Genomic DNA, 16542 nt, shown 5'->3' with positions numbered 1-16542 from the left:
GGTTTTCTAGATTCTAATTTCTGTGAAAGAAAACTATGCACAATATCGTTTGGGGGAAAAAAAGTACTGTGCATAATGAACACGTGCACACGTGTAGTATCACCGTTCTCTCCGCAAATGTGGCTTGCAGAAGAAAAATTGGAAGCATGCTGAAATAAGGCAATATTTACGGCTGAAGAAATTCGGCTTCACATAAGGGTAATTATAAGAAATTTTCCCTAATAAAATTACTGCGAAGCAAAATCTGGAGAAACTAAGTGTTTCCCTATGTTCTCTTTATTTTATTCCATGTGCTCAAGAACGGTTGCGGGAAAGAGAAGAGACCAAAAGGGAGCAGAGAAAAAGAGCGCCATAGCGAGACAGCCTCTGCAGAGGGTTGGTTTTGCTTTAGAAACTGGAATGTGTCCAGGCTTGATTTTTATTTTCAATTCACATTTCAGATCCAGCTCCCCAAACTCTTTGATCTTTCTCCCTGTCTCCTTACCCGGAAGAGAACCCTTGGCCTTCTCAGCTGGGAGCTGGGAGCACACGTGGAAAGACTGGCTCGGATCCATATTCTTGCCAAATTTAGTCACACAAAGGGGCCTGCGAGGGAAAAAAGAAAGGATGAAAGCCGCAGCCGCCGCGACTTCAAAGGCCGCGCCGCCGCGCAGGGCCCTGCGCAGGCACCGCCCTCCGCCGATATAAGACGCGGCTGGAGCGCGCGGGCGGCCGTTCTGCGCGCGTCCCCGGCCCGGGGGCGGATGGAGGGGGATGGAGGACCCTCTGCGGAGAGGGGCCCTAGGGGCGGGCTTCCGCCCCAGTCCTACCGCTGGCTTCCCAAGGCCAGTGCCCAGGCCAAGTTAAGACTCCTGAGAAAAGTTTTCAGAAAGGAGGGAAAAGAATGTCACGTCCGGCCTACTAAACGAGGCCCGCAAATTTATTCCAATGCCCACCTCCATTGCGGGCATCCCCTGTCCAGAAGTGACGCCGAGCTCTGTGAGGGAGCTCGGGTTCCCTTAGCGGAGCCGTACCACGAGGGCGTGTGGCGAGGCTCTTTCTGGCTCGATCCCTTCTCCTGTGCCTGTCCCGGGTCCCCTCGTTACTGTCCTCAATCACCCCGGCTTGACTCCTCTCGCTCTGGGCAGCGTCGGGACCGAAGCTCTGGCCTCCGGTTGGCAAAGCCCACAGAGCGCAGGGTGTACTGTGGCCCTCCCTCGCGGGTGGCGGGAGGACCCGACCCGCTGGACGGCTGCTCCTCGGGCCTCTGCCCTGCGAGGCGGGGACCGGGGCTCACCCGCACCACCTAGCTTGGGAGGAGCCAGCGGAGGGCGCGAGGGCTAGACAGACCCCGCTGGGCTCAAGCCCCGCGAGGCTGTGCGGAGCTGCAGACGCCAACCGGCGCCGGCCCCGCCGAAGCCCGGCGTCCGCAGTTGGCCGGATTTGGGAACGACATTTTCACGGTCCCACGAGTTCTCCGTTACCCTGGAGGGTAGGGGGTTGAGTCTGTTTGTCTTAGGAGGAGGCAAGAAGAGGCGGAAGAGCCCCGTGGGACACAAACTACCATTTCCCTCGCCCCCTTTTCTCCTTTTCCACGACGTCCGTTAAACTGAAGATGCCCACAGCTTTAGTCTCCTGGTGAAACTGGGGTGGCAAATCGAGGGAGTCACAGTTCCGCCCCCCAAAGTCACATTATTCGTTTTTCTAGTCCTGATCCCTTGCTTCTCTCTCGGCGAGCATCCTCTTCCGTAGGCCCCCGCCACCTCCTTCCTTTGGGATCCCACAAAAGTTGCCGCTGGGAGAGTCCAGGCCACACAAAGGGAAAACCCGGGGCCTGGGCGGGGGGTTAGGACCGAGGGGGCGGAGAGAGCTGTGAGGGGCACCGTGCTTTTCTCCAGTCCCTGTAATTAAGGACTCACTGGATTGTCGGTAGCTGACTTACTTGGCAGCAAAGTCGCCTGGGGGGAGGGGTCTTCTGGGGTGGGTATGGGTCACTGTCCGGGATCCCCTACCCCCTGAGCGGGGGTGGGGGTTGGGGTAGGGCTGGTCTTCGCTCACCCCGGGGGCGGCGAGACCAGGCTCCGCTGCCCTCTAGCCTGGGTTCCGGCGCGGAATGGGCGCTTCGCCCCTAAGCGCAACCCGGGCGAAGGCGCCCGGTGCAGAAGGAAGTGTTGATATAAAACAAATTCGCTCCCAAACTAAAACCAACCCAAGCCACCAGGAGGGGAAAAACCAACAGCTATCCTGCCAGCCCTAGCAATTGTTTCACGGTCGGAATTAAATCACATCAAAACGCCCCCTGAAACCCACATCCTGAAGGAGCGAACCTACAACAGCCAACCTCCAGTCGTTCGCTCGAGTTCACACAACAACCTGCCTCTACATCCGAGGCAAGGGGGCGGCGGTGCTTCTCTTGCGCCGCACCCACCACATCCCGGACCTAGGATCCCACTCGCTGCACCCGAAGAGGCGGCTGTTTGTGTTAATAGTAACCCCCACTCCAATTAGAAGAGACTGCCTGGCTACCGGAATGCCTGTGCCAGGAGCTACACCGAACCTATGGGAAGGGAGGAACCTCTTCCCGGGATTACCGCGCCGCCCCCCACCCCCCAGCCCCCGCTTTTTTCCTCAGGAGAGACAGACTTCACGTGGGAATGTCAACCTCCTTTCCTGACAGCTTAAAAAAAGGGGGGGGGGGCGCCTGATTTTTAATAAAGCCATTTTTAAGAACAGCCCATCAGAAAATCTGCAACAATGCTAGAGACAGTCAGTACACGCACACCGTAACTTAACAGCCACGCAAATAGAGCCAGGCGCTAAGTGATTTCGTTAGAAACAATGTTTCCAAAGAAGAGGGTTACAGGAAAATCCCAAACGCAGCCACCTACCCTCAGCCCTTCTAGTAAACAATTCCCACTAGTTATTGTTCCAAAAATTCCCATCTTCTCTCGAGCTGCTAATCTCCAGGACACCTGGAGCTGAGCTCCAAATGATTCAGGGAGTCCGGATAATTAACATGAAGGAGAAAATGGGAATTCGAATTAGTTGCAACACTTAAACAGGGGGGATGTAGGAGTCGTCATTTAATCTCTCCTTGGCTTCCAGAAAATACCCTCTGGCCATTCTGCGTGCCGCCTCCCCCTCCGGAGTTTGATGAAAAGGAACGTCTACTCTGGCTGCTTTGATGAAACTGCATCTTCCAGTTCTTTTCCTATCAGTCAAATTGGCAGTTATAGGAGGAATTTTGACTTTGTTTTGCCATATTGATTTTACAAAAGGGGCTATAAATGTCTGACACAGCTACACATTCACATCTCTGGGACATTGATCCGCTCTGGTGCCTAACTTCAGTGGAAGTTACATAACTACCAACATCCAAAAACCAAAATTTGGATATCTTCCCAAACTTATTATTACCTTACAAACACCATGTAGCAGAATATTATTTTTGTTTTTCTTGTCTAAGACATTGTCAGCTATTTAAAACTAAAACTGTTTTACTTTTCTGACTGTGCCCAAAGGTACCAGGTAGAATCTACATGTGACCACTGGCCATCTTCTGTGGGACAACTGAACCCTTTAAATGGTAATTTTTAAAACTATTTTCCAGTTCATGCCCCCCTCAAAGTAGTGGTTATCAGCAAAGTTTTAGACGCTCATTTAAATCTCTGTTAAAAAATCTTTACTTATACAATGTCCAGTAGCCTACAATTTCACCCTTAGGAAAAGAAAAGTGATCTTTGTTTGATCGTTCATATATAGAAGAACTGAAGTCTGATTCTGTAGTGTTTTCCTTATTTTCAATTTCAGGGAGATGGAGATACATTTATTCCTGGCCCCTGTTTACTGTTCTGAGGTTTTAGAGATGGCAACTTCATTGGGTATAATAATTTTGCCTGGATTTTTAACTGGGGATTTGAGAGCCAAGGGACAAAATGTAATGTGTTTTCAAACTTCAGCTACACTTATACTGTAAATTTCACAAAGCATCTCCTTAAAAGTCCTGTCTTTGTACAAAATGCATCAAAGAGAGGGTGAAGACTTGGGGAATTTTTGAGGTTGGATTCGGATTTGCATCCTCAAGGATCCCTTTCAGCGCACAGTCCAGGGTGCCAGAGACTGCCCTGTCCTCCCTCCCTCTTCTGGCTTCACTCTCCTAGGTTTTATTTCTTCTTCTTCTCCTTTACCTTCCTTTCTCCCTTCTTGCGCTGTCTTTTCATTCTCTAGGAGGTATCTACATACTGCTGCGTATATATCCGAACACCCTCCAGAGATCTGAGTTAACTCTCCCTGCATCCCATAGTGAAGACGCAAAGAAAGAGATACTGTTTAAAAGCGATAATTAAGATCCATTCTTCAGTTCCTTCTTCGTCCCATTTTTCTCGGTAAGCGTGGAGATTTTATTTTCATTAGCGTGTGTTCCCTCATCCCTTGTCTCCAACTGGCGTGTGTGATAGTATGTTTAGTAAAGCCTCAGCTCTCTTTTCTTTATTTTTCTTGCTGCTGTTCTCGCTTATTAGGTGAGCAATGTTAGTTATATTTTCCCCTTTTCCTTCTCTCAGTCCCCAATTCCCGCCTCATCCCCTCTGTCAGAGCATCTATCAATGTGGTGTGGATCACAGCGGCGGCGGCTTTCTCTTTCATCTTTTCCCCCCGCCTGAGCCACGGAGGGAGAGTGGGAGGCGGAAAAGAGGTGGAGGAGAGAGACTGGCAGAGGACGAGGAGTGGGCGCGTGTGGGCAAGATACTCAGATGATGAAGTTAAGCCATTCTAGCAGAGTTTTTTTTTTTTTTTTTGTCAATTTCACGCAGGGGGAAAAAGTGCCTCCCCGTGGGTTACAAACAGCGCCTGGTCCTTCCTTCCTTCAAGGAGTTGCCTGATCCTTCCCTCCAGTGGCGCGCGCGCGGACACACGCGCACACGCACACACACCTATACCCCCAAACTAGGACTCGTCCTACAGGCTCTGGGAAAAGCAATAGGGGGGGGAGCCCTCAATCACCACCTCCTTCTCGCCGTCTGCCCCCCCACCTCCACACACTCCAGCGGGCAGCCAAGGAGAGCGGGAGGCGGGGGAGGGGAGGGGGAGGAGAAGCGACGCATGTGGGTAGCTTTTCAGCGCCGCCGAGGCGCGGGAGGAGGAGGGGAAGAGAAAGACCAGAAGTTTGCCAAGAATAAAGTTTGCCGGCGAGCGCTGGGAAAAGGCCTTAGAGGGCTCGGCGGGGTCTTGGGGAGTCACAGCAGGAGCCTCTGGCCCAAATGCTTCTGCCCGGAGCTCGAGCCGACACACACACACAGCCCGATCCCTCTTTGTTCCCAGCTCGAGTTTCTCAGCCTGGCTTGCTGGCTCTCACTCGCCGCTCTCCACGCCTCCGCTCTGTCAAAGCAAAGAGCTGCTTTGCCCCACGGTCTCGCCCGGCCGACGGGAGGGGTAAACCCTGAGCGTGATCGCTGGCGAGGCTCCGGGCGCGTCCTGGCCCCTCGGCCCAAGACCTCACCGCCCGGGTCCCTCCTCCGCGCCCTGCCCCGCAGGTGAGCGCAGCACCTCCCCACCGCTTCTCCTCCTCCCGCGCCTCGGCGGCGCTGAAAAGCTACCCACATGCGTCGCTTCTCCTCCCCCTCCCCTCCCCCGCCTCCCGCTCTCCTTGGCTGCCCGCTGGAGTGTGTGGAGGTGGGGGNGCCTGCCTCGCTTCCGCCCGCAGTCCTCCCTCACGCATCCAGCTCTCCTTTCCCTCCCCCCACCCTTGCATTGACCCCCCTCTCTTTCCTGCTGTCGCCGCGGGTGCTCCCACAGCGGAGCGGAGATTACAGATTCGTCGGGATGCCCCAACTCTCTGGGGGAGGCGGCGGCGGCGGGGGGGACCCGGAACTCTGCGCCACGGACGAGATGATCCCTTTCAAGGACGAGGGCGATCCCCAGAAGGAGAAGATCTTCGCTGAGATCAGTCACCCCGAAGAGGAAGGCGACTTAGCCGACATCAAGTCCTCCTTGGTTAACGAGTCCGAAATCATCCCCGCCAGCAACGGACACGAGGTGAGGGGGCCGCTGCCCCAAGTTCCCGAGAGGCGTGGTGGGTCTCGGAGAAGCGCAGAGAGGGAGGGAGCCAAGGCGCCGGCAGTCCCGGGTGACTGCTCCCGAGTAGTTCCCTTGTCTGTAGGGGCGTCGGGGAAGGGCTGGATCCCTGGTTGATATTTTCGGTGGGTGTGCGGGATCGGAGGTGGAGGGATGTGCAGGGAAACTTATTCCCAGTCATCAGTTTAGGGGTTCGGTGGCCAAGCGGTTGGTTTACAGGCAGGAAATGTTTCCTTTAACCCATAACGTTTCGCCTTCGGAGTTTTTGGTGGAGGAGTGCAATGAATTAAAGCGAGGTCTGAACAGTACTACTGGGAAATCATCCGTAGGACGGAAAACAAAGTACACCCGCTATCTTTCTCGGTACATGTCTGCAAAAGTGCGTTAAACCACCAAAGGCTTAGACGAGCCGAGCCAGAGGCGGGAGGAAGGAGAGGCGGGCGTGGGCCGGGGGCAGGCGGGGCGGTCCCAACCGCCGTGGAGCAGGGCCGGCGCAAAGCCGGCCAGTGGAGTGGGCTCGCGCCGGCTCTGCGGGGGTGGTGCGGGGCCAAGTCCCTGCAGCCACTGGAGCCCCAGCGCAGGCTGCACAAAGCTGTGGGCGCGCGGAGCCCAGCCGCCCCAAGAGGACAGATTCCGCTCGACTGCCTGCACCCCTTCACTTAAAAAATACAAAACTTTATTTGGGGTTAGTTGGGGCCTACATCAGGCCTTCAATCTATGCAGAAGAAAGGCGAGCCCTAGTAGAGAAGCGGCGGAAATCGGGCACCGGTTAGGGAGGGTGGAAAGCGCTTTATCAGATCTCCTGGCCAGCTGCAGGCGATAGCGCTGGTAACCCGAGTAGGGTAAATAGAGACACGTGGGTGCCGGCGAGAGAAAGCCGCAGGGGGACTGCGCGGGAGGGCTATTTCGGGCTGCGCCCAGAGGCTCAGATGAGGTGGGGGGATGGACCCTGATATTCGACACTCCACTGGCCACCCTCATTCAACAACTGGGAAATCCTCCGGAGGAAATCCGGTCGAAAAGTCCTGACACCCAAATGATTTCACCAACGTTTTTCCCCTTCAGAGAAACTTGGAGGGTATACCCTTTTTCCTTAAATGGCATTACTTCTGCCCCCAAAAAGAAAGCGCGTGGTTTTGGGGGCGGGGACATTATGGGTTTTAAACAACACGTTTTAAGAACACCTCAGAGTTACCGTCTCTATCCCAATGGCAGGGGTGAGTATGCATTTTGTAAGGCTGGGGGCTGGGTTCCGAGGAGAAAGGAAGGGTGTTCTTTATCCGTCTGGTCTGGGGAGAAGGACACTGTGTTGGAAACAGACAACCCCAGGTGTTAGGGCTCTGTTAATCTTGTCGCGGCGGTAAGTTGGTGAACCGACCCAAGAAAGATGGTGATGGGGTAATACCACTGATTTGCACGTGGTTGAGCCAAGGTGGATGGTGGTTTCCAAAACTGATATTAACTGGGCTACCTTTTAGATGTCTATAACCCGACTCTCAATTTTTCCTCTCTTTAACCACAGATCAGTTCTACTTTTTTCTTGCAAGCCTGCAGTCAGCCAGCCATAGTAGGTCTTAAGCCATAGTGGAACTCCAGCTCTTAGGGCTATTTCCTTAAGACCCCATTGGAGTGGTTGACTTGTTCATATTAAAAATGCCATTTTCAGTTGCAAAATGATATTTCAGCCTGCTTTAATCAGCTCTAATTGAAATGAACAGTGGTTGAAGAGGCTATCAAAATTATCAACGCCATTAACTCCGACTCCTCTCCTATTAGGCATACAGGAACCTTGACAGATTTTAATAAACAGCAGTCAGAACAGCTTGTGAGTTGGTCCCAAATTTACTATATTTTTGTTCTTTTTACTTTTTGGTCCCGAGAAGATAATAATCTCTCAAAAATACATGTTGGAAAGAAAAAGACTCCCTAGTACCCAACTCTAGCTTATCCTTAGATTAATAAAACAGGTAGATTGAATTGCACCTAAGCCTCTTTCTTTGAGTTTCCATTGGACACACTGTCACAAACTCTAAGGTGATTTTCTTTCTTTTGGGGATGGGGATTGCTATTAGGTGGCCAGACAAGCACAGACCTCTCAGGAGTCCTACCACGACAAGGCCAGAGAACACCCTGATGATGGTAAGACTGAATTCTACTTCCTCCAGCTTTATCATAGAACCTGTGGTTTGTGTATATAAGTTTGTTTTGCTGCTTTTGCATTTAGGAGACCAGGACCAGGTGTGATAAGATTATTAATGCCCACTATCATAACAAAATAGGAAAGAAAACCCAGGAAACTTACTGGTTATCTCTAATGTGTATTACATCATTTAAGAACTATCTTTGAATGAGTTATGGACCTTCGGATTTCAACTAGCTTCCAGATTCTTGAAAAAGGAGGAGGGTTTATAATAGATTTTTCTTTTAAACAAAAATAGTTCTGAATGGATTTTTGCTTGCGAAATTGCTGTTTCTAGTTTGTTACAGTGAGAAGGCAGGCAGTGAATGAACAGTGAACATGGCTCAGTAAAACAGAATCTAGCTTTTAAAATATAAAACTTACAGCTAGGGACTATGCAGATAGGATAGACTTTCTCTCCATTTCTGATTCTTGTTAAAAGATATATATATATATATATATATACACATACATAATTTTAAATTTAAGGACAGCTCCTGTGACTTGGAAAGGAATAAGATAACAGGTAGGGTTTACTTGTTGCCCAGTCTGCATTTTAATTACTTAAGTCCTTTAATTACTTAACAATTGGCCTGATCAGAATGGAATCTAAAATATATACTGTATTTTAACCTGGAGAAGAAGGGTTGAGAATTACATATTAGGGTTCTTCTCAGTGACAAATAGTTGTACAAATTGAAAGGAAGAAATCTGTAAATTGAACACACAGATTTCTTTGGTAGAATGATGTAAGTGTAACACATAAAATTAAGCCTTCCAGAGTTACTCCTTTCATCGCTCAAATACTAGATACAACTCTCTTCCTCAGCAAAAATCTAGAAATTTTCTAGAAATCTAGAAGCATAGATAGAATTTTCTTAAAAGAAAAAGGATAACTTCAAGTGTATCAATATATACATGTATATACACAGATGGTCTAATACATCACAGTTTCAGGTTTGTGTGTTTTCCTTCATGTTTCTGTATTTCTTAGGCTAGTTTGTTAGTATTAGAACAAATTAAGTTAGATGGATAACACTTATTATTATAAAAACATCAGTCAGTTGTGGAAGTAAATTGAAACATATGTTTTTTAAACATCTGGTTTGCTGCTAAGTCATTTAAGAGAATAAATACTGTCAATCTAAAATAGAGCATAATAATCCAGTTATAGTATTTTATAAACAAATCTTTTATGGAAAGTCTGATTTGCCTTAGAACTGTTAGATTTTCTGATGAAAAATATTGTGCTATAAAAAGGGAGTCAATACATCATTGATTGTTCTTTGGATTCTCTCAGGAAAGCATCCAGATGGAGGCCTCTACAACAAGGGACCCTCCTACTCTAGTTATTCTGGCTACATAATGATGCCAAATATGAATAACGACCCATACATGTCAAATGGATCCCTTTCTCCACCCATCCCGAGAACAGTGAGTAACATGCTGATGTTGCAAATTATTTTCTGAAGTGCAAATTAATTGGTATTTTGGCAGAATGTTTATTTTTTCAAACACATTGCAAATGCTTTGTTATATATGACCAGTCATTGCTCAATAAGAGCTGTTACAGGGACTGGCTGCCTTAAAATAGTGCCATGTTTGATGTCTTGCATTTGGAATTTCAGCTTTTGGCTTATTGGTTTGAGATTAATAACATATCACATGTTACAAAATCAAATGAAGTTAAACCAACAAATCTACTATTTTATAATTATTGTGCTTTCTGTGCTGAGGACAGGAAAATTTGATTCAGTGTTTTGAGTTAGCCAAGGACCGAAAAGCTGTTGATGCTCTTAAGATATCTAGAATCAGAATGGTTTAGGCTCATTTGGAGCTGGACATTCACATTGCTTCTTTGACTTTTAAAAGTGCCTTATTATATTAACTATTAGTTTTAATATATTTTGTGAATGGCTGATAATCTATTTTTACCTTATTGTCAATTGTTGAGGAAGTATCATTTGAAGATTACCTAATGAAAGTTATTCTTCTGTCTTGTGGTTAACTTTTGAAGTTCTAAAAATGCATTGGCATTATAACTGCATTATGCAAATGCATAACGTTATGAACAATTTCATGCTTGGTACTGAATGATATTTATCTTTTCTTGCAAAGTGGAAGTCTCATTTGTGTAATGAGAAAATATCTAAGTAGTAACTTATATAGTATGTGAACATGATGTGTGTTGTGGGCATGGAATATTAAGTGATCCATCAATATATAAACTTTCTTTCCAGTCCTCCTATCCCTCCACTACCCAACCTCTAATGAAAGACACTTAATGTATATGGCTTAGGGTTTCAGTCTCACTGGCTCTCCTGATATCCAGATCTACATTGAAAATGGAGCCTGAGATCTTTCCCATTGGTTCTACAAACTGAAAAAAATCAGCCACAAACATCTGGGAAAACTGATGGCATTAATGCCTCAGTAGACAGAATCAGAGAATGAGAAGGTTCACCAAAGTAGCTGAGGGAAATGGCTGGTAGTCAACTGTTAACACCATGCGTAGTGATTGTCTTCATTGTCTGTAGCCCTCAATGTAAACTGAAAGGTATATGAAATATAATCACTTTGTATGGGCACTGCAAAAATATCACAAGGAATATTTTATCTCTTGGAATAAGATTTTTCTAATTTTAATACTGCAGCTAAAATGGAGATTTTGGGGATGTAATCTTGGCGATTTTGGGATGGTTGCCATAGGAAAAAGCTATTTTGTATTTTATTTTAAAAGGCTTTTCAAATATTTAATGTCTGTGTAGTACATAGGAATTTTCTACCTAAAAATGAATTAATTAATAAAAAATATAGTTTACCGCTTAGAGACTGCCCCAAATAAATGCTTCTGAGTTTCAGAAAGTTGTAGAAGTTTATATCTGTTGGACTAGATGTGCAAATATATCAGATATTTATTTTATAGTTGCACACACTTTTTGTTTTGGAGGGGTAGAAAGGAAACAAAATATGTCTTAGATAACAAATTATTGAATATTTCTGTTGTTAAAGACTTTTTTAGAACAAATAATGTTTCCAAATCAAATTATAGTCTTGATAATAATGGAAAATAGCCACTGAATTTTATCTGTGCACACAGTACATATTTTGAAATGTATTCCTTAGACCAGCTGCTTCTCCTTTCAAGCAATAATTTTTGAAAAGTCAGTATAATAAATACTTATTGGTCTTTGTAAACAGTCCCTAAGAATATTGTATGTTAAGCATCTCTTCCTCTTTAATCGAGAATTCTGCCTTTACGTCTCTGCAGACTTTTCTCCTGATCCTCCAGAGTACTCATCATTTTAAAATTTTGATAGAATGGAAGGCATTTTTTTTTGTTAGTGTATATATTAAAATTTTAAGATCTGTGAATCAGTCATTCATTGCTTTGGAAAGATGTGTGGCCAAAATAAATGGCTATAGATACAGGGTAGAGAAACAGAGTATGATGAAGAAAGGCTTATCTTACCCTGTTACCTCATGCTTTGCTTAATCTGTTACATATTAGAATGTATTTTTTAGGCATATTTTCTTGAGATATTTTGTAGTTTGCCCACTTCCAGAGCTTTTCAGTTTAAACCACAGACTAAATTGATTTTTATCTATTTTTCAGAGTACAATGAAAGTTATAATTGTCGGTCCCTAATACCTAACAGCTGTTTTTAATGTGTCTGAGATCAGGAACACTTTAACGGGAAGGTAGCCTCTCTTCTTTACCCCCAACCACACTCTGCCTTCTTGGTCTTTAATTCTGTCCCTATCAAGACTTGAGTGTATCACTGACATCCACAATGACAGACTTACATGGAGAGTGTGAGGAATGGAGTGACCATTTGTGTTTGGACTTAGGGTGGGAGCATCTCTGTGACTTGAATTTGCATTACAAACAGCTGCTTGTTTACTGCTTCTGCTCCCTGGACTTGTTCAGACTGGAGTTAACATCTGGGGGTGGGGGAGGGACCAGACCACCCCTTCTCTGCATAGTCTTGTGTTTGTATATAACTAGGTAATCCTGAGAATTCCAGCTATGACCAACTAGCACATACAGAAATGTTTCTGCTGGAATCTCATTGTAACAATTCTATCTGCTTTTGCACTTTTTCAGACAAACGCTGGCATAAGCATGCTCACACAGGGACCTACGTACTGCATTATCTTTTCAGGAGAACTGTCTTCACCCATTCAGCTTTTATCCTTTTGAGGGGAAGTTTTAATTGGCAGATTACCTCTTTCTAGACTTGGAATTCTTATGGATATGATCATCTGCATAAGAAATCTTATGAATGGGTCTCTATGGAATTTTAAATAAGAATTCTTCATTCAGCTAAATTGAGCCTAAGAAAGCACCTATGACAACACATTTGGTGTCATTGTGAGCTCCAAGGCACAGTAAACTTTGGCTTAAGTTGGTTATCTGCAGAGAAGGATGATGCAGAGGCCTATTAAATATTTCAGAGTGAGGAACCTGGAAGGTTTATTAAAAGCATACTCCCAAACCTTTTTTTCTTCTGAACCTTATTTATGAAAAATCCCTGTAGGCCAGTGGTAAAGTATTAAAAGAAAAAAATAATAGGTCTTTATATCCCCAAGGTTGGTCCTGGCAGTTGTGTGCCTGAACACCTTGTGAGCTTGCCTGGCTTTAATGTAGCAAAAGTTCCCATTGGTTTAATGTCCTATGGGTATTCATCTTGGGTGTCTGACTTCCATTTGTCCCTTAGCAGCCAGATGGTTAACACCTTAGAAGAAAAACCTCATGTTTCTCTCATGCTCAGGAGGGAATGCAGGAAGCTGAGCCCCCTTGCTGCTGAGTCTCCTCAGACCACAGCAGCCACCTGGTCAGTGTGGTGCTGAGAACTTTCATTGTTTCTGGTTCTCTGTGATCCTTAAGAGTGAATTTTTATGTGGGAAAGGGAGATATTTGTGTTCTCATTTCAGAATTTTTTTTAAGTTGGGGTTGCTATGAAAATGCTGTAGGAATTTGTTTTTGATTACTTAAGAATAGCTCAGTTACATTGTATGCCTTTTTTTTAAAAAAAATTAATTTTAGTTGTAGTTGGACACAATACCTTTGTTTTATTTATTTATTTTTATGTGGTGCTGAGGATCGAACCCAGGGCCTCAAACGTGCTAGGCGGGCGCTCTACCTCTGAGCCACAACCCCAGCCCTACATCATGTGCCTTTTACCATAGGGAATCAACATTTTGATTTCCGGTTGACAGAACCATACATATTATAACTGTCTTACCCCCACATGTTTGTATTTACATACAAGTAGATGAAATTTGATTTTTTCATTGTTCACATCCAGAATTAAGGACTTGACTAATCGCTAAGTTTCTGAGTGGCACTGCTTATCACTGTTACATAGCTTTTGAAATGAAAAACTTAAGGAGAGAGACTGGCTTATCTCTTGCAGGATTTTTAAAAGGCTCTCTTCATTTTACTGCAAGAAACTACTTAATTTGACTTACCGATAAATCATAATTTCTCTCAGCTGTTTAATTTTTGAAGCTAAGTATATTGAGTTTTCCCCTTTACCTCAGATGTAGGGTAAGTTTTATAAAGTATATTCTAGGTCACTTTTATGAATGTCAGGAGAATGTGGGGAAAATGCCCCAGACCTCCAACTCTTCTGTTTGATCCCTTCTTAATTGCACTGTTGTGAAGTTGGGAAAGGATCATAGTCAGAAGAATTGGCAGCTCTTGCCATCCCTCCATCAGATATCTTAAATATACTAACAGTTTGCTTGTTCAGGTATCCCAGAGAGTCATACACATGACTCAGGAGCTAGTGTTGCAATTATAGGACTGATCTTTACTCAGATATGTGTTTTGAAATGACCCTTGTAGTTTCTTGTTCATTCATAAAGACATGAGAACAATACAAGATATTTAGTAACTTTACTAAAAACAAAACTTTGAGCCAACCTGTTAAAATTCCTGCTTCTGAAGTAGTGGGCTGGGCCCCCGTACAGGGCTCTCATCAACCCCATTGTTCTGAGTCAGTCTACCCTATGGACCAAACCTCTTGTGTAATTTGATAAGAGATAGGACTTTACAGGTGTGTCTGTCTGGACTTGAACTTGAGACTCACAGGTGCTTTCCCCAATGTTTACTGGGTTGAATGTTTTAAAACTAATTTTGTTTGTTCTTTAGGCAGAACCATTTTGGATTTTATGTGATTAAAAGTTTTTTGAGCAAAAAAATGACTCCATCCTCCTTTTAACTTTTTTTGATCCTCATTTGTTTGTCATAGATATGATTGGACTTTTACAAAACTGGTTTCCCTTTGATTTTGGAGAAAGAACTGAAGTTTAAAGATAAAATGTGCAGTGTTATTTATGGCCAGTCAAAATTTTTTACAGGTAAAAGTAGAGCTGAACATATCAGAGACACTACTGTCATGAAGGTTGTTTTTACAAGGGAATGTTCATTTACAACTTGTCCCCTTTGGAGCCATCGCTTTAATGCAAAGTTGAGTGCCAAGCTGAATTATATATAATCCTATATGGAACTGGGTGACAGTGCTAAGCTGAGCTAGTTTGCAGGACTAATATTGTAGTAATCATGAGACTTAGGACTGCTTCTTGCTTTCCTGACAGTCCTCACTCATTTAGAAAAGGCAGTCACTGGAGTTTCTTTAAATCATTTAAAAAATGCATTTGGAGTCTGAGGCAGGAGGATTACTTGAGCCTAGAAGTTTAAGGCCAGCCTAGGCAACATAGCAAGATCCTATCTCTCAAAACAAAATGAGATCCCTTCTCTTTTTAAAGTTCATATTTAGTTTTTAAATATTAAATTGTGATTTTATGAAGTCACAGTCTGGGATCTATAGACTCTGCTATAAGCTGTAAAATCATTTTAAGGATATAAATGAGTGCCAATGTCGATCCTGGCAAAAATTTGGAGGCCCAAAGCCTGATACTGACTTAGAGACCAATGACAAAGACTTGGGTAGTAAAGAGGGAAGAGTTGAACAGAGGGCTGCTTGGGGAATAGGGATTGTTGACTCAAAAATTCTGATAATTTAGTTGGGACTATTTACAGACTATTATCAGAGACTGTGAAGAGGATTATAAAATCTCTGCACAGGAGTACGTTTATACACAATACCAACTCTGGCTAAACCTCTAAATCTGCTGAAATTATCCATTTGTACAGATAGACCACTTATAAAGTTCACTGGGGAGATGGAACTCACATGCCTTCTATCTGTGTGGAGAAATTGCAAGGGCAGTATAGAGCAAGGAAGAGTTTTGGTTGTTTCTCCGGTTTCCCAGTTTGTGGGAGGAAGCAAAGACATTGCTTCACAGAAGGTCTAGAAATTTTTGCAGCTAAATGGGAGCAGTAGAGCCTTTAAAAAACTGAATTTCTGATTATTGTTCTACCCATACTCACAAATAATCCTATATGGAACTGGATGACAGTTTTGGATGATTGAATTTTGATCTAAATAGTGATTTGTTACTGTGGTGATGTTATGTTCCCTTTATTAAAATGTTTGCTGTCACTCAACACAGAGAAATTGAAATGAAGGGGTATATGTAGGGAGGCTCTGTAATATAAATAGGGATGGCTTTGGAATAGGTTCATTTTTCTTTTATTATTATAAGCTTCTGAATCAGTCATCAAAACAAGAATTTAATATCTGACATACTAAGACATTTTTATAATTCCTTTAATCTTTTTATAATCCTGAAAACTTTGTAATTATAGCTATCCAGCTATTGATGATAGGTGATCATCCCTGATGAGTTATGAAAGGGTTACAATCATCCTAGCACAGAAAAGAAACCCCAGTATATTTGCTGAATCAATAAGAGTGCATAGTAAATTTTCATGTGAATTTTGGATACATCCAAAGGACTTTATCAAACCAAAGATTATGTGAATGGCAAGACTTGGAAGTGTCTGGAAACTAATCCTTGGTATTTTATTATTTTGTTTTTTGTCTGACTTACTGCATGAGTGAGTGAAGGAGCATTAGACCACTGTCTTTAAGGAGAACATTGGTCATTCCTTATACAATGTTCAGTTTCCAGCTGGAATTAGACAGCCAGAGGAACTTACTGCTAGACTGAGAAAGAATGAGACTGGACCCTCTTGTGAGGATCAGTAAGATGCACTTGTCTTTTACTTAGGTCCTAGTAACCTAATTGCAGCAATGGAGAGGACAGAAATACTTTTTTCAGAAGGGTGCTTGAGATGGAATATGATAGTAATAAAAAGAAAATCATCTTCAAGTATATTTTAGTATCATATAGCTAACACTTTTCATTTTTATTCTCTCAGCTAGAAAGGACATTCC

The 16542-nt window shown here is 44.2% G+C and overlaps 1 protein-coding gene across 7 annotated transcripts in view; it reads left to right on the top strand.

Annotated features, from left to right (window-relative positions):
• The first annotated feature begins 5657 nt into the window (after positions 1-5657).
• The window catches only part of Lef1 (lymphoid enhancer binding factor 1), a 113254-nt gene continuing 102369 nt past the window's right edge, over positions 5658-16542 (top strand). For 3 of the 7 annotated variants that reach the window (XM_048813711.1, XM_048813708.1, XM_048813709.1), the window contains exons 1-3: positions 5664-6012; positions 8124-8190; positions 9531-9664. In XM_048813711.1, coding sequence (XP_048669668.1) covers positions 5800-6012; positions 8124-8190; positions 9531-9664 — 414 coding nt within the window. In that variant the 5' untranslated portion in view covers positions 5664-5799. Of the gene's footprint in view, positions 6013-6605; positions 7269-8123; positions 8191-9530; positions 9665-16542 lie in introns of those variants that run through there. The other 4 variants (XM_048813710.1, XM_015484625.2, XM_048813712.1 and 1 more) reach the window with 4 other exon arrangements.

Source organism: Marmota marmota, unplaced genomic scaffold (genome assembly GCF_001458135.2).
Source record: "Marmota marmota marmota unplaced genomic scaffold, marMar, whole genome shotgun sequence".
NCBI lineage: Eukaryota > Metazoa > Chordata > Mammalia > Rodentia > Sciuridae > Marmota > Marmota marmota.
This window is presented reverse-complemented; position numbering and strand designations above follow the sequence as displayed.